The sequence below is a fragment of the Lepidochelys kempii genome, chromosome 2, assembly GCF_965140285.1.
Source record: "Lepidochelys kempii isolate rLepKem1 chromosome 2, rLepKem1.hap1, whole genome shotgun sequence".
NCBI lineage: Eukaryota > Metazoa > Chordata > Testudines > Cheloniidae > Lepidochelys > Lepidochelys kempii.
Window position 1 is genome coordinate 91,536,115 of NC_136381.1, and position 19,439 is coordinate 91,555,553.

Genomic DNA, 19,439 nt, shown 5'->3' on the forward strand with positions numbered 1-19,439 from the left:
AACACCACAAACTGCAACTCAGTTTAATGTTTGGATTTAGGGGGAAAGGAATTGCCATACTGGATCAGACCCACGGTCCATCTAGTCTAGCATTTTACTTTTTACCATTTATATGCTCTAAATTTGTTTCCTTGCTTATAAAACTACTTAAACATTGTAGCAGGATTTTCTATGAATCATTTCCATATATGTTGTTGATTAGAAAACACATAACACTCTAATTAAAACTTAGGCATTGCCTCTACATGTATGCAAAGTTTCAGGTACTGACAGTAAAGCCAGCATGCTCAGTAGACAGAGGTGCAAGTTTAAAAGAAAATTCAAATGGGAATCAGAGCAGACAGGCCCGAGTGATACCCCCTTGGTCTCACCTCCCCCCCTAAAATTTTAATCAAATTTGGAGACAAATTATCACCACCATCAACACAGAAACAAGTGAGTGGCAGGTGACAGAAGCAGAGGGGTAAATTCAAACATAGGCAAAACTTTGCAGACTTTGGAGTTCAGTGCAATTCAGATTTCCCATAACAAACTTATGGGATGAGGACCAGACTGCTCCGTAACTTCCAAAAGCAGCTGGCTATGGACCCTAAAAACCATGCACCAGCTAAGAATTGCTGTAGAGGAGCAGCACTCCATCCCGTTCACAGCCCACCTCTCCCCACCTCCATCATGCCCTAATACTAGGAAGAGGAGTGGAGTTTGACACAGGAGAGTTCTGCTGTCTTTATGTCAGTTGAGAATTTCCCTCTGTCAGGGGAAATCCCAGCTAGCCACCTATAGCCATATTACATGTATACAGGATCTAGGGCTAAGAATCTGCTCCATAGTATTTATGTACTCAAAAGATTATGGTAAATTTCAAAGGAAATGTAATCAATGTATACAAAGTATCAGCTGTATTGATGGTATGTGGTAAGATGATAAGTGGTAAGAGAGTCTGGTACTTTAGCATATTTTAATATAATTGAGAATATTTACATCTATTTTGATCATGTACTGAATATTTTTAAAGCAACCTTTAAACACATTTTATTTATTTTGTTTGTTTGACACTGGTCACAGATATCAATTGAATATATGCTAAGCAAATACTTAGAAAACTATAATTTGCCTTTACTCAACATGGTGTTTACTTAGTAGAGAGAAACGCTCTGCATGGTTTAACAATATTAATCACCTTCATATCCAGGTTTAAGTGTGGTAAAAGGATTATGTATTATTTCATGAAAGGCAGCAGACGAACACTTGTTTGTATATTTCTAATCTCCTAAACATGCCTTTATAATAAAAATTCATAACCCTTGTTGACATTCATCTGAAAGAACAAGTGGTTCTACAATCTATCTCAGCAGTCACAAGTCAGCAAAATGATTACACACAAATCCGCTGATACATTGACCAAAATAACTTGTTTCAACTTATATGGGTCAGGAGGATACTAAAATATCTGTTTATTTACCAGCACTATCAGTAATAACAGTGCAGCCTTTGCCAGTTTCCTAATATAGCACGGCCATCAGACAGCACAGAATATGATATTTTCAAGACCAGACTAATTAGTGCTCATTTTTTGCAAAGTTTTTTTTTGCTTCTGGCTCTGGAAAGGGAAATTTTAAAAAGAACATTACAAATCATGAGGACTTTGCTCACACAAATATGATGATCTTGCAGTAGTCTGATTATTTTGCTCCCAACTCTTGACAAACTGAGTGTAAAGAATCATCAGGCATCTCGAATTGCTTCAGATCATGCAGTAAGTATACAAATCATTACCACCTTTGAGCCAGCTAAAGTAAGTAAGTGTATTGGGAAATGGTTTCTATGAATGAAGCTATACAAAATAAGATAATGTCTGCATTATGTAACACATAAATTAGCTGAAAATTGAACCAATTTATGTTGCCTGATAATCTTCCCCACTTTCTTTCTTCCCTTTATGAATGTAGGACAGAATATCCTGTAGCAAAGTTATCCCTCACTATGTAGCTATTAACACAATTTTTATTTTATGGAAAGACCTGGTAATGATAAATGTAGGCTAAAAATATACAGCAGTTTCACTTATGAGAAATTTGTAGCAAGAGGTGTGCTGAACTAAGGAACACCAACAGGAAATTTGAGATATTTCTCTTACCTCTGTTTCTGTACAGTGTGAATGTCCTGATGTATCTACAGGAAAAAATGAGAAGTTATTTTCAGATGGTTTAAAGCAAAAGATAACAGTCAGCTCAAAACTAAACTCTTATTTAAGTCCCTTAATACCACACTGACACGAGACCTTGCTATATCCAGTACAGATCCATTTGAACTGTTTAAAAAGTGCATTTCTAATCTGCTGATTGAAGTCCATTTCAATCAAGGAAAAACAATTTAAAAATAATCAGCAGTTAATGTGGTATGTAAAAAGTTATGGTGCTGTTTTCAGTAACTAAATTAGCCACTTCTCTGGCTTCCATCATGGTAACATGGGAGTGCCTATTCTTGTTCCACTGAAATGTGTGATCAATAAAAGCAATATACCCATTTATGCATCACATATTTAATAACAAAAACAATTTGCTTATTTTAAGCCTTCTTCACAGTGCCTATTTTTATAAACATGAAGCTTCAATGCACTTGACATTATCATTACATGTATGCGACTTAATTGTGTAAGCAGCAGCATACAGCTATAGACAGATAAGAAAAAAAATCTGTTTTCTCATGCTCTAAGCCATATATCTAAACCCCAAAATGCATTCATAAGAAAACACCAATCATTTTATTCATATCATTACTTGAGGGTAATAAATATCAATACAAGCATGATACATAAGTTCAAGCACAGAGAGGTAATTAAAGTAGATCTGGTTGTTCTTCATAACATCCTTGTAAGCCTCTCATCAAGTTTTCCAACATTTTAGTAATCTAATGCTATTTTTTTATTTTGCCTGATTTGTGATAATTTAAATAATGATCAATAAATCCAAAATTCCAGCCCCCTTTTTTTTTTTTGGTGAAATGTGGCAACCACACAACCAAATTGTAATTCATGACCCTGAAGTTCAGCAAAATTAGAAGAATTAGATATAACCTTTTCCAACTTTCCCTATTTCCTTTATTCAGGCAGCCAGAAACACTAACTAGGACTCCTCCTATGATCATACTGTATATTGAAAACACACATTACTGATGTCAAGTTAATGCCACAAAGCATGCTCAGGGACTCTATAACTGGTTGTAGTTAAGAACACTCTCTCTTTCTATAAACATGAAACAAAGCATGTTAATATATGTCATTATTCCTCCCTTCTCCCCCTTAACAACTAGATTCAAAAAGGAAAATGGAAAGGGAGAAAAAAACCACTCTATTTCTGTTTGTTTTCTTTTAAGATTAATATTGTTAGTCAAGCTCAGCAAGTTACCCTTCGTAGATGCATGACAGCAACAGAATCCATCCATATGATAGGAGGGAAAAGCAGCTCTTAAGAATCTTTCTTTCTTTGAGGACATGTCATTTGGACTCAGGCCCAGGGTCTTTGGTGGCTTTCCTCCAACTTCAAGCAGAATGGACTCAACTGATCTTAAGGAATCCAGATGAATTAAACTCTTAACACATGATGGACTATTGTACAGGGAATTTACTACATGTGCTCCTTTTTGCTGTAGTAAACATACTCAAATAGGACCACAAATCATGAAGAAGTTGCCAGCTTCTGCAGAATGTCTCACAGCAGGAAGAAACCTCTACAAGGTCCCCATCACAGAGTTTTCCTTAATTTGTTCCACTGGGGAGGGAGGTGATGGGATTTGCTCCTCTGCACAAACAGGGATTCCACTTCCAGAATCACTGATTTCAGGGGATCTGGAGAACATCAGGGTCACTCAGGCAGAGAGGCAGTATGCCTCCACACTGACTCTGTAGACCCCTGGCATTTCCTAACTTCTGAATGCTTGACTTTGCAACCTTAATAATTTTATTTTAACCTATGTCAATGGGCTCACAGCTATTTGCAACAGGGGAATGGTGAGACTCAGGGATCTTTAGTTCCATTCCAGGCTCTGGACAGGAGTGTTCTCTAGTGGGTACTGACTCTTCTGCCCATTCCTCTCAAGCGTGAGCCCTTCTGTCCCATTTACTAGCACTGTTGTTCAGTCTTTAGAGACTCTGCCATTTAGTTCACCAGCATTCCCCATAGAAAGTGGATGAGAAATGTTGAAAACATATTGGCAAAGTTGCAAGGACCAGAGCTGCACAGAAGACTTAGAGTATTATTTAGCGTATTTCCTGCCAAGATGGGAGAAAGAACACGCAGCTCAGCCAACTAATTAGCATCATATCATCACACAGACGAGATCAAGCTGACTTGATGTGTGAAATTTAAATGGCATACAAAACTGCCTGGGTACTAAGAAGATTCAACAGACATTCAGATAAAATCTATTTTTATTATTTGTTAAACATACCCTTAATGGGTATGAGACAGCTTGTTTGCAAAAATGAAAGTCATTCACCTTCACCTTGAACTGTAGCCAACATAAACTGAATGCTTTGCTCTGTTTTCCTATATTAGCAGGCAGAACTCAAAAGTGTCTTTTAAAGACTACTTTTAAATTTTTTAAGACATTATGATTCCAATTGAATCACGGAGGACATATATATACACACACATACATATTATATATATATAATACTTTAAAATTTTTAGTGACTGTGCCTTATTTATTAAATGTAACAGTCATGTACATCTTACATGAACATCAAAAATGTGTGTGTGTGTGTGTATATATATATACACACACACACACACACACATTTTTGATGTTCATGTAAGATGTACATGACTGTTACATTTAATAAATAAGGCACAGTCACTAAAAATTTTAAATAAAATTTAAGTATTTTCTTAAACAGCTGAGTTTATTGATAATGCTGTTCCAAAAACATTAGGAGGTATTTCTCCGAAGCCCAATTAATAAATATCTCCAACAAATGTTCACCCCAAACGTTAGGATACATGTTTTACAAAAAGTAATTTCTGAAGGAAAAGGACCTAGGGGTGACAGTGGACGAGAAGCTGGATGTGAGCCAGCAGTGTGCCCTTATTGCCAAGAAGGCCAATGGCATTTTGGGATGTATAAGTAGGGGCATAGCGAGCAGATCGAGGGACATGATCGTTCCCCTCTATTCGACATTGGTGAGGCCTCATCTGGAGTACTGTGTCCAGTTTTGGGCCCCACACTACAAGAAGGATGTGGATAAATTGGAGAGAGTCCAGCGAAGGGCAACAAAAATGATTAGGGGTCTGGAACACATGAGTTATGAGGAGAGGCTGAGGGAACTGGGATTGTTTAGTCTGCAGAAGAGAAGAATGAGGGGGGGATTTGATAGCTGCTTTCAACTACCTGAGAGGTAGTTCCAGAGAGGATGGTTCTAGACTATTCTCAGTGGTGGAAGAGGACAAGACAAGGAGTAATGGTCTCAAGTTGCAGTGGGGGAGGTTCAGATTGGATATTAGGAAAAACTTTTTCACTAGAAGGGTGGTGAAACACTGGAATGCGTTGCCTAGGGAGGTGGTGGAATCTCCTTCCTTAGAAGTTTTTAAGGTCAGGCTTGACAAAGCCCTGTCTGGGATGATTTAATTGGGTATGGGTCCTGCTTTTGAGCAGGGGGTTGGACTAGATGACCTCCTGAGGTCCCTTCCAACCCTGATATTCTATGATTCTAAGTGTATAAGCATGCAATAATATACAGAAATCCACCAGAACTTCCAGTCAGCAAAAAACTGGGCACAAGTTGAAATGACTCTCCAATGCTCAAACACATCGGCTCTCTAAAACTACTTAGTAGACAGTTTCAACTACTGTGAGCACAAAAGACACATTCACCATTACATTTTAAAGCAATGTTCAGGTCCTAAGGGGGCAAACTTGATATGTACAGACCTAGCCAAAACTTCAATTACAGTTCAGGTGCATCAACAGAAGCCCAAAGGTGTACAGACTGTAAAAATGAAAGATTCTCTAGTTCATCTCAGATATATAGTCTCAAGACACACCTTCATTTATCCTACATGCTGCCCCCTCAAAAGGAAGCACACGTGAATTTTAGAAGATTTCCTTACTTCACATATGCTGCCACCACTACTTAGATTTATCATCACTTTTAAAGGCAGAATAGAGTTCCTTCCATTTCTCTATGGTCTGTTTTTAAGGTAACTAAACTGGAGGATGGATCAAGTTAGGTTATTTATCCCCTTCATTTGGAAATGCTCCAACTGGGCAACAAAACAAAAGGCATATTTCATAGAATCATAGGACTGGAAGGGACCTCAAAAGGTCATCTAGTCCAGGCCCCTGCACTCATGGCAGGACTAAGTATTATCCAGACCATCCCTTACAGGTGTTTGTCTAACCTGCTCTTAAAAATCTTCAACGATGGAGATTCCACAACCGCCTCAGGCAATTAATTCCAGTGCTTAACACCCTGACTGTTAAGAAGTTTTTTCTAATGTCCAACCTAACCTGCCCTTGGTGTAATTTAAGCCCATTCGTACCAGTACTTCGTTTTACCACCTCATACGCAATTTCTGCCACATGTACTTAAAAATTAAGAACAGACACCAACATGTTTCTGTAAAGCTGCATAACATTTCAGATCTAACTACAATTATGCACAGGATCACAGAAATTGCCACAGTGGATAGACTTCTCCCCAAATAATTTCTGTTACCCTTCTCTGAGTCCTCTCTATTTCTGCAATATTTCTTTGACCATGTCGCCTCTCTCTTTGCATCTTTTTACTGACTCCCCATTCTCTGTCACATAAAACACAAGCTACTTGTCTTTACTTTCCAAGCCATTAATGATCTATCCACACTCTACCTATCATCTCTAATTCACTATTGAGAGGTCAATTCCCAACGCCAATCAGCCCATGATGCCAGCCTCCATCACGCATTTGTTACATGTTCAAACAAGCACCTTCATGCTTTCTCCCATGCCGCTCCTCATGCTGGGTTAAAGGAAGTTGTATGAATCATATCCATATCTGTGGGAATTGCTGAGCACCCTCAACTCCCAAACGAAGATCAGTGTTACACAGAACTGAGTCTTATATTCTTTCATCACAAACTCCCATTTGTAACAAACCTCCACCCCGCCCCACCCCACCACACCTGCACCAACAAAAACGTCACTTCCCCTTCAACGGGGAAGGAACAATAATTGCTGCCATGACAACAATAAGGCAATGCTCTATTTCTTTACCACAAAGAAAATCTAGACTTGTTTTATCATTACTACAAAACAAACTAATTTCATATTTGTTATATAATATAATTTAACATGTTGCTACTGAAGATATGCAGATTGAATCTGAAGCTTTTATTTTCATATTTGTGAGGAGGAACATATCAGCACAGACGAGAACTGAATTTTATGCTTACAAAAATTATAAACAGTGGACACGAGTGGTACAGTACATTAGCACATTTACATTTCACTGTGTACCACACAACATCAGATAACAGTTTATGTTTCAGCTGACTATGCTCAGGAGATGCTGAGTACAACTAATTAGGCTCATATCCTGCATGTGTAGCAAATATCATACCCTATATAATCTGTACAAATTTAAACTGATCAAGAGACTAACAAAAATAAATTGCTTCCTGGAGGTGTTTATTAGGAAGTCGGAGCCAATCTGTATTCAGTTCTCTTTGGGATATTCTCTGATGGGCTAAAGACAGATGACTATCCATAAGGGTGATCTTTCACACAGATTTCACTGTATGAGGATGCAGTGCTAACTTCTCCATAATCCAGATGAAAATATCTATTCTTCAAACCTACACGAAACTAAAAAATTCCCCCAAGTATCATCTACTGCTCATGACTATAAATGACAAGAGAGAAGTGGACAAAATCTTTTATAACAGAATTACCTATGACCCCAAATCTACCTACTCCCAGCTGTCAAATTGCCACCCACATATTGTCTCCCCTTTCTGATTCAGAGACAACATGAATGAACTAAAATCAGATTAATAAAGACTTTAAAAAGAAAAAGGAAATAGATATTTTAACCACAGAATAAAAACTACAGTGTTCAAAAGTATATTCATCATTTTAAAAATTAAAAAGGAGGGGATATCGTGACTGTTTAGAAGCACTTGCTATTAATGTTGCTTTTAATAAAATAGACATATTTTAACTAAGAGACTTGTAGAACTGTTACTGTTGAGGAGCAAGGGGAAATATGATTGTGCTCTTCCGCATTTCATTTACTCATGTATTAACCAACAGAACAGCTTTCACTATTCCTGAAAGTGAAAAGGACCTGAATACGAGTTACATTTTGTTTGGCCAGAATTGCAGAATCTGGACTATAGTTGTGTGATGCTATCAAGACACCTACAACACTGACGAAGACAGAATTTAATCAGTCAGTCTAGTTCATGTGATCATTCCTCACTTCCATTCTCCCCTCCCAAGTACGTTTGCAGCGTTCACATTGGAACCCATACAGGATATCACTAACAACTACAACCCATAGTCAATGTGGACCATATCCTGAAAGAATTTTTTCCCAAACAATCCCCCAACCTCATCATCAGAAGCGCTCAACAGACCAGGACCCACCAACTCAAAGTGGCAACAGACCCTGCCGTGACAACAGATGCAAAACCTGAAGACATACCTCCACTGCTACAATGATCAGTACCCTCTCTCCACAGCACACCTTTCAAGATCCATGGGTACTACACATGCCTATTACAACATGTGGTGTACCTCATCCAGCGCACTAAATTCCCCAACAACAACTATGAGAGTGAAACCAGACAATCATGCTCTCAAATGAACTCGCACAGAAAAATGATAAAAGACAAAAACACTTGATCACCCGTAGGCAAACACTCTTCACAAAACGATCACTTCATATCTGACCTCTCAGCCCTCATCCTCAGAGGAAACATGCACAACACCCTCAAAAGATGAGCCTGGGATCTTAAACTCATAACTTTGCTAGACACTAAAAATCATGGGTTTAGGCCTGGTCTACACTAGAAAATTTGATCAATTTAACTACGTCAGTAAGGAGCGTCAAAAATCCACATGCCTGAGTGGCATTGTTAAGATGACCTAAATCCCTGTACACACAGCACTGAGGTCAATGGAAGAATTCTTCTGTTGACCTAACTACCACCTCTCAGGTAGGTGGATTGCCCCTACACCAGCAGGAGAACCCCTCCCATCGGTCTGAAGGGGTAAAACAAATGATTATTTTCATATTTGATCTCTTTAAGTGACACACCTAACACAAGATAGAAGTTGGTCCAATAAAAGATTATCTCGCCCACCTTGTCTCTCTAATATCCTGGGATTGACATGGATACAACTACACTGCATACACCTAATATAATGCCTTTTTTAAATGAGCCCAATTTATCAGTAGTCCATACTTCCTTACAGAACAATTTCTAGGCCACTCCAGGGGCTAACAGTTCACGTTTCAAAAAGTTCCTCAGTAATTAATACCTGATGTGATTTTAGAAAACCTCTAACACACACAAAATAATTACTGCAAGTGAGGCAACTCTATGTCTAGCAACACATCTGAAACTCATTTTGGGGGCAACATTCATTTGCTACTTAAGTACTATGCCTGCTTTCTTACAGTGTAAAATAAGTGTATACCTAGAGTAGATAATCATATTCAGAAAGGATCAGCGTAGGGAAAAAAAGTATTCTGCAATCAATAAGGTGGAACCAGCAGAGCATATAGCATGATGTGCAATGAACTGCCTAACATGCAAGTCTGTGATTAACAGTTGAGAGTAACTCAGTAACATTCTAGTGGAGAGATTAAGGTAAAAGTCAAGAAAAATCTACCTTCAGTGTTTCTCAGGTACCACTCAAGATTTTTTTTTTTTAAATAAGACACTCCAGTGATATTAAGTGCTGGCTGAAGATGACCTCTGATTAATTAAATACAAAGGGAAAAATACATATTTAGTCTAACTAATTAACAATTTCTCATTAATTTTTGCCCTCATTCTCCATGGCCACCATCTCCCATTACCACCAATAGGGCTGAAACCCAGTTTGTCCTCACTGAAGTTGGCTGCCGTTTCCTTCCCATTCTGCATGTGGGAGTGAGGCGGTCCCATAGTAAAGATGGGAAACAATTCCTAATGTTTCTAGTATGGCTGAAGCCAGGCTGCCCTCAGGTAAGATGGCCACACCAGGTAGTCTGAATGTGCAGAGGCCAGAGAGAAAGAAGAGGAGTGCTGAGGAATTTGGTAGTCAGGGAACAGACTCAGTATTATTATCCCCAAGTGTTTAGAAACCGTGAGTCAGGCCCCAAAATATAGTGAAATTTTAGAAATATACTTGGTTTGCCTTTGATTTTTGAGGCTTTAGGGTGCACACTGGTCACATTTTCAAGCTTCTCTCTGAAACATTAAGGACAGGAAATTTCTTTTTTTAAATTGAAGTTGAGATTGTATGTAATCACTTGATCCCAGGAGCTGGAGCATTAAGAACACCAAATATTGCGAGACTTTTGATAGAACTGTGGGAGCTGGTAACACCAAGACTTGAGAATGTTGCAGGGAAATGTGAAGAGGTAGGAAAAGAGACTACCGGTGCCAGGCAATATCGGGAAGTGCAGGAACAAGGAGAGGAATAAAAATGAAATGGGGAGACAGACAAATATGGAGGGAGCAAGAGGGAGTCTAGGATGTGGCAGCAGATACAGGGCCAGAAGGTAAACTAGAAGGGGATTAGGAATGTGAAGTCTGAGAGAAGACATTTATTGGGAGAGAAATCCTAATTCCACTGAAGTCAGTGGGAGTTCTGCCATTGTCTTCAACGGAGCCAGGATTTCACCAAGGCTATTTACCACCATCCTAATTTGATAATCCTGCAGCATATACTGGTATTTATCTTTCTTGTCAATTCATTACTTTTTTCCAGTCTCACAGTCTTTTTCTCCTCTTGTGCCTCTATTTTAAAAGTTTATCATCTTAGTAATGCAATTTTTTGTTTGCTCTCTACCTTGGCTTTAGTTTTTGCATACTCTTAATTGCACTGGATATCTGTCTAGCTTCTGTTCCTTTGAAATATGTTGTGATAATATTCAACATATCACTCTCAATTATATTTTAATTATCTATATTTGCCAATAAAACTAACCTGAGACTGTATTTGAAGTTGTACATTATTTATTAAGTATTATAAAAGTATTTTATAAGCATTTCTAAGGCATCAATCGCCCTGCAGTAACTCATGAATTCATCTAAAAGTAAAAGAGGAATGTCCCCCCATCCCAGTTCTTGGACCACAAAATAAAAGAAAGTCTTCTTGTGCTATGTTCCCAAACTTGTAGGATTAATCCTTCATAATTTATGTCCAGGGTGTTAGATATCTTCCATTCCCCTCATCATGTCACGTCTCCATTACTGCAACATCCTTTTCTCTGGCCTTGACAAATGCCATCTTGCTCCCCTTATATTCATTCATAATGCTACTGCAAAGATCATTTTCCTTGCCCCTCATTTTGACCATGTCACCCCTCTCTCTGCATCTCTCCACTGGTTCCCCCTTCTCTATTACCTCAAATATTAGCTACCTGTCTTCATTTTCAAGGCCCTCCACAATCAATCCTCACTCTAGCTATCATCTCTCATTCAGAACGAGATGTCACCTCCACCTGACCCACAATGCAAGCCACCACCACCCATTTGTTAAGTTTTCAAACAAGCCCCTTCATGCTTTCTCACAGGATTCTCCTCACACTTGGGAGGAGCTCCCTGTAAACCTCCACAGAAAGCCCTGCTTATCCTCCTTTAATACTCAACATTTCTGTCATGCCTATAACCAACTTGACTGCTGGTTAGCCTGCTTACTACCCTGCTGACCAATATGGTCTCTAGTTTCCTGGTACTTCCCCATCTGTCTGTAACCGTCTGGAGTCTCTTGTTTATACTTCAATTGTGAGCTTTTGGAGCAGGGACTTAGATATCTGCTCAGGACTAATTTTTAAACCCAACCGAGACTTGAACCAGACCCAAGCCCATCCAACCCAACCCTTCCCTCAGAAACTGAGTCAGTCCTGCCACTACCTCCTGCCCCTTGGGGGTCAGTGCAGCAGTGGCTGCGTCCTCTGCTCCAGCCGCAGCCTCCTGAAGGACCAAGCCGACCCCATGGGCAGGAGGAGGAGAGCCAACCCGAGTACAAGAGGGTCAGATTGTTTTCCAACTCAAACCCATACTCTTAGTCAGGTCCCCCTGGTCTCGGATTGAGCAACAGGACTCTACAGGGACAGTACTGTTGCTCTTTTTTTATATATTGCTTAGCACAATGGGGTCCTGATCCAGGACTAGGGCTCTTACGTGCCACAGTAATTCAAGTAACATATAATAACTATTCCATAAGAACATAAGAATGGCTATGCTGGGTCAGACCAAAGGTCCATCCAGCCCAGTATCCTGTCTTCCGACAGTGGCCAATGCCAGGTGCCACAGAGGGAATGAACAGAATGGGTAATCACCAAGTGATCCATCCCATGTCCCCGATTCCCAGCTTCTGGCAAACAAAGATCTAGGGACACCAATTTGGCTTTTCTTGTCTCAGAAATTTTATCTCATCATTGTTCCCTTTGATATGGCATTCTATCGCAAAATCCTATTAACTTACCCTTATTATCTTTAAGTCATGATGAACCTATAATGTCTGAATCCTACAATTCTGCCAATATTTCCTAGAGCAGCAGGTTAATTCCCTTTATTTAAGGCTATTCCTTGCTTTTATATTTTCCTTTGATCTTGCCTAAAATCTCAGTTGTTCATTACTTATTCCACATTCCCTCATTGATTTGTCAGCCCACCACATTTTGGTTATATTCCCTTCTGTGTGTACTTCAAGGTCACCCTCTATTTTTGTCAGGCTTCTTGCATAAGTAATGTGTAGACACATTACAAGGTGTCTTTTGGCAATATACTTCTTCCTTACCATGAAGTTTTTTTGTCCTTTGCTTATGTGTCATCTCCCTCTCAGGTCTTGTCTACACTAGAGTTTGTAGCCATCAATGTAGGGGCACTGGTGTGAACTCTCAGTGCACAGGACACATCCATGTAAACCATGATTAGAATTAATGGGGTTTACTGGTAGAGCCACACTAATGGCAAAAGCCAGTGTAATAAGGCCCAAGGTTCATGGTACCTCTTTCTCAGCTTAACACAAGAAGTGGACAGGAAGAAATATTAACTGTTTTTCTCTTCCTTTCTAGTGACTAGTGTCTGTTCCACTTCCACCCTACCCCATTAGTTGATATAAAATTATGCCTGCCATTCTTATCTTTCCACTCTGTCAATGTACTGAGGACTACAAGTAACTATGAGGCTTTAGGATACCAAACTTTACTATCTTTAAATAGCAGTATGTTACATTTCTGGATATGTTAAAATAAAAACTCAAAGTCAGGATAATTAAACATTAATTGAAGCTTATAAGGAGTACTTTCAAATATTAAAAGCAACAAATTTTAAAACCAAAACAGGGAATTCATGGCTATTCTGATGCATTTGTCACAGTTCAGAGCAACTGTGCCTCTACTCCCCCTCTATGGTTCCACAAGGGCACCCCATCTTGGCTTCCAGCTTCCCAGCCATCACTTCTCTTGGATGGACACCAGCATCTCTCCCTCTTCTTGGAGATGTTCCTTCCTTGCCTGACCAGTTCCCTGCCTTCTCTGGGTTATTTCCAGCAAAAGACAGTCTTCCTAAGCAGGCATGCTTCGCTTCTCTCCTCAGAGACGGTATACAATATAATTGCCTCAGTTATAAGTTACCACACAGTTCTTTCTAAATAAGCATATTTTACTCTTAAGGTAAAAGCAATACACAGAAAAGACATTAAAAATATAAAAGGACCTGCACACATGCTAATAAGCTTACCAGAGATCACCCCTGTAACTCCAGCATGGGCTCTGGTAGTTGAGCTGTCCTTCAAAACCCCACACACAGATGTTCTTGTCATTTCGAGTTCATAACACCCTTTTGCCCAGAACAGTAACCACACATGAATCTGTGAATCATTCATTTATCCTGTTAGGTTCTTTGAAGAGAACCTGAATATGTAATCAGCAAGACAACAAGTCTCTGCTCAACTCTACAGCTTCAAATGGATAGATTTCAGGTGTTTAATTTGCATTTCCTTTATACCAATATTTTCCAGGAAATCTACTTCATACGTATTTTCTCAAAAAGTCCTTTGAAGTTCCTAATATCTCCCAAAGATTGCATTAATCCTCTCCTCCTCCTAAAGAAGTTCCATACAATCCCACAACAGTACATAAACATTTTCATTTTTAACGTAGTGGACTCCTAAAATACTTAAGCTTAATTCAGTGAAGTTTAACTTAATTCAAGAAGATTTGTCCAAAATATTGCAGGAAATTGCCATCTGTCACACCATTTTCTTTCAAAGGGTCAATAATACTAGAAGTATAATGCCTTTATATATATTTTCCTTTCTTTAAAAATAACCTGCACATACTTTTCTAAACAATGTTTTCTGAAAGACGGAAGGGCAAGAAGCATTTCTTGCCATGTATGAACTAGATCTGAAGTTAATAGGCCCCATATACTCCTTTCCAATATAGAGGCACACAAAGGGTGCAAGAAGGGCATGAAAGGCCCTACACAACTGACAGAACAGCAGAAACCATTTCTCTACAGTGTGCTGTACCCATACCCTGGGAATCCATGAAAACCACTCTGTAGTCAACACTCTGCAAATCTTTTTGGGGTAGAGGCAAGGAGCACACATGCTCTGTGCTCCCATCAACTAGTGGAAGATTTCAAGGATCAAACGTGCATTATAATTAATGCTGGTCAAACAAGCAGTAAGTCTCCACTTTGCCTTCTATCCATGGGCATGTGAGGTGGAGGATAGTGGAAAAGAACAGCCACTGACATCACCGTTCTCTGGGAAGCCACACACTGAGTAGAGAAAGGGAAGGGAGCACTGTGGATGTGCCAGCCCTCATGATTGACAGCTGGAGACTTGCCTTGTGAGATTTTCAAATCACTGCTTGCTCCCTCCACAATTCCTCAAAGCCATCCCTCCTCTTTAGAAGCTCAATCCAATCCCCACTGAAGTTAACAGAAACCTATATAGTGACTTTATACTGGTATTGGATCTGGCCCTAAGGGAGCATGTAAAGGAACCTGAGATTTCTGAGTATATTTTTCCATCCCAAAGATTTATCGTATGTAAGGAACATGTAAGCTGGAGCTTTTAATAACTAAAATTTGGCAGATCACTTAGAGCAACAACCTTTTTTCTGAGAAGTAACCTTATATTTGTTCAACTCTAACACTGCTGAATACATTGCCCAGGGTTTAATATCAGTTTTTATAGTCATGTAACTGTCACCTCAACTATATGCTTGAGGTTTAAATAATATATAAGAAATGCTGATTCACAATAGCATTTCTATAATGAAACCACATCTCTACACCAAAATGTTCTGACTCAGTGTTTCTCAATCACCAGTCCATGAACTGTTGCTGGTCCCTGAGATCTCCCTGACACAGTTTAGGAAGGCAGCAAGCCAGTCCCTGGTACCAGAAAGATTGAGAAACACTGATCTAACTTATACAGAGGTTTTGTTTTTATCTGCTCTGCCGTTTTATCAAGTGTTGCTGTAAATTATTTTTTCATAAAACATAAGTAACGAAGGACAAGCCGTTTGAGTTAAACGTATTTTGCACCTTCCTTGGTTTCTGCAATTTTATATAAGAACACACATATCTGTAGTATTTACATACCAGACAGAGTAATTATGATTCACACTAAGGTGATCATAGTGGATTCAGCACTTTATGTCTGCTAGATTAATGTATTTATACTTATTACATTTTTAATGTTTATTTCTTTCCCATCTTCAGCTCTAGCAAAATGATGAGATTTGCAATATACTCTGAAGACAGTCAGGTACTTTACAGGCATCTCTAAAGCAAATTCTGTAATACTGCTTTATCTCTGAATTTGCTGTTCCATTAGCATACGCTATACTGACAGGCATGACTGATCACATCCTCCTTCACAGTCCTAAACAAAGCCTGAATGTTCACTACACCAAGATACCATTCTCGGGGAACTCCTTTATTTGCCCATACACACAGGATTCCATTGTATACAAAAACAGCAACCAACATCCCATATTTGCTTCTTTTGAGAAATTAAACCTGTACAATAAAAACCTAGAATCAAATATGCTTCTGCGTATTACGACAGAAAACTAAAGCTTGGTGCAAGAGACTAGCTTTTGAGCTCCACATGCCCTGAACAAATAAAGATGAGTAGGATGGACTCGCACCTAAATTCAGAATATCTTCGCTTTTATTCATTAGAAATTTAATAGAAAAAAATATTTTGATGTTTAAAAATGTAGGATCCTAATCATTAACATAATGCACAGATAACTAAAACAAAATATTTAAGAATCGTTTTCTCTTTTACGTACCTCATAGATCCCAACTTCAGGGTTATTTCTTCTGTACAGACTGATGACATTACAGGCATACACCAATCTTTATGGTATGTAACCCTGGGCCTGATCCAAAACCAATTTAAGTCGGTGGAAAGGCTACAATTCATTTCACTGAACTTTGGATCAGACCCTTTATGCTCATCCAAACTAATTGTGATGCCATCAATTTCTGCAGGAAGAACAGAACAAGGCTGTGTTTCTTTGTTTTATATGCTAAGTCTAGTCAGTTTCATTTTAAAAAACTATTTATTTCTAAATTCAAAAATAGCTGTGTATTCCCCTGATGATGTAAGGCAGGGTTTGAAAAATCCACTTGCAGGAAGCTGTTCTGGAAAAATGCCATCAATTTCTGCAGAATCTGTTTTTTAATTTAAATAGTAATTAATTTCTAGCTCTTATGTTTGTGGAGATAGCTTTGGTTTAATCTTCCAAACACAAACTAATGCATTGCTGTCTTCCTGAGTCTTAAGACAGCTCTAGTGCCTGTGCTACTGCTCATTGCTTCCAAAGCCACAGCAAAATAAAACTATGATTCTTGTTAATTTTCATTGCTACTAACCAGAAGATTGCGAGTAGCAATTAAAAGCTAGAATCAGGTTGATAACATGCTATTGCTGCTTGAGAAAGCCATAGGCCAGAACCATTACACCTACCCACTGCATAAGAGGACCTGAAGACAGAGGCTGAGAGAATAGTACTAAAGAACACACACCCTCAAAACACCTTGGCAGAATCCAAAAAGCTGAGGAAGATATATATTTTGCAAAACCACTCCCAAAAAATTACAGCTGTCAGGAGGATGTAGGATGGGAGGGAGGAACAGAGAACGTTGATCCCTTTCAGCAGTCATGGATGGTGTTGAGTGGAGGATTCAAATTTATCAGATACCTACCAGCTGGAGGCTGGTACAAAAGATGGAGCCAGTGAGCAGGGTCTAGGGACAGCTCCATGGTAGAAATCCCAGCACCTTCCCTTTATCCAGTATATGGGGAGGAGGAAGCATTGCCCCTTGGCCACCTCCTCCACCCAATCTTTTATATCAATCTTTGGTTTGGTCCTCTGGCTCTTAGGTGTATAGTAAGATTTTCAAGACCTAAACATGAGTAGGTAACGTGAATAGATGTGTGAGGGTGACACACAAAATATAGGGAGAAGGCAGGGAATAAAATGTAGGAAAAGTGAGAAAATTATATAAGTGGTTGGAAGGAAAAACGGAAAAGAAAAAAAACTAGGCCTTGTCTATACTAGGATTTAAAGTATGATATTAGCTAAGCAATACATTTTAGAAGTCTAGTGTAGACAAGGCACACTACATTTAACATGAGCTAAACTGGGCAAGTTAAAGCCTAGTGAGGACCCTGAGCTTTGCATCACGCTTTAATCCTTGCCTAGACAGGGCCTTACTGAAGACAACTAAGAAAAAGATATACCATGATCTGTTATAAGAAAGAAAACAGGAAGTGGAGTGAAGCCAGGAAAGGAAAGGAGGTATAAACAAAAACAAGAGATATAGTAAGTTAATACATTCTCTGAAAAAAGCCTGTTGCTGATTGAAAATGTTAGAAGTAAAATGTGCTTCTGCAGTATACAACTCTCTTCCTGTGTCCCTGCAACATGCAGGGCTGGTTGTGGAAGTTTTGTCCCACTGGTTAGTAGGAGTTGTGTAAATTCTTCAATTGATGTAACATCAGACTTTTTTTTTTTTAATTTAAAAAGCATTCCAGATCAATTTTAAATTGGAATTTTCATTATACGTATCTCAGTATCACCACAAGATTATGGCTTATTTTTCACCCTATGTATTTTGATATTTTTATGCACCCTCACTAGTTCCAGACAGGATTACTGTAATTCTCTGCCACTGTTTGTCCAGAAGACATCTTTTAAAAGACTTCATTAATTCATAATGCCAGATTAGTATTCATGTTCTAAATGCTTAATTTATATTACCCCATTTTGAATACTTTATATAATAATCTTTTGTTTCATATCAATTTTCAAATCTTGATTCCTATTAAGGAATTCCGCTGACATTTACTCTTATCATGATGTGGACTTCTCTGATGAAATTATCTGTGAGATCTGCTTCACTTTTATATCCTTCATACTGATGGGTTTAGATTTCATACAGAAATCAATCTATGTTTACATAAAAAAGAGCTTATAGGCTTTTTCACGTATGAATATGAGCTTTGAAACTCCATGGACTGAAAATTTTTGACAGCAACTGAAAATACATTTTTTCTATAAACTTTAAAATACCTGGTTGTGTGTGTTATGTCTCTAGCAGATATAGATTGTTTTGCTATTTGGCTAAGGTTAGCATACCTATCTATAACATCAATCTATTTCTGGTAAGTGTTCTAAGATGCTGATCTGTTTTCAAAAATGTTTTAGGAGAGGTAATATAATCAGAGACATTTAAAAGGTACATCTTATAAATACTTATAATATGGTATTATTTTACTCAAACACTAAAATATATATTATACATTATAATTATACTCCATTATAAAATATTGCACATACGTATTATATATGTGTGTGCCATAAATTTTAAATATAAATATATTATATATATATATTTCATATTTATATATTATATTATATATATATATTTCATACCCTTTATGTTTTACCCTGGATATCGAAAATGCATACAAATACGTTCTTATTATATATGTTATAGTATTATTCACTAAGCACTACATGCCTCTGTTAATTTGGTCTTCTCCCAAAAATTTACTACCATTATTTCTTTTTGGATGCCAAACAGCACAAACGTCGGCACAAAAGAAGGCACACATCGTTAATACCTCCTCCTCCCCCTCAACATTCAGTCCTCCGAACAGTGTGCATGGTCTCTCTGACAGCTGTTCTCTTTGTTTTGCTT

General features: G+C 38.4%; 1 protein-coding gene across 3 annotated transcripts in view; it reads right to left on the reverse strand.

Annotated features, from left to right (window-relative positions):
* Nucleotides 1–19,439, reverse strand: part of SPIRE1 (spire type actin nucleation factor 1) — a 172,854-nt gene that overhangs the window by 152,097 nt on the left and 1,318 nt on the right. For all 3 annotated transcript variants that reach the window (XM_078851582.1, XM_078851580.1, XM_078851581.1), the window contains exon 2: nt 2,138–2,172. In XM_078851582.1, the coding sequence (XP_078707708.1) occupies nt 2,138–2,172 (35 nt within the window). The remainder of the gene's footprint in view (nt 1–2,137; nt 2,173–19,439) is intronic.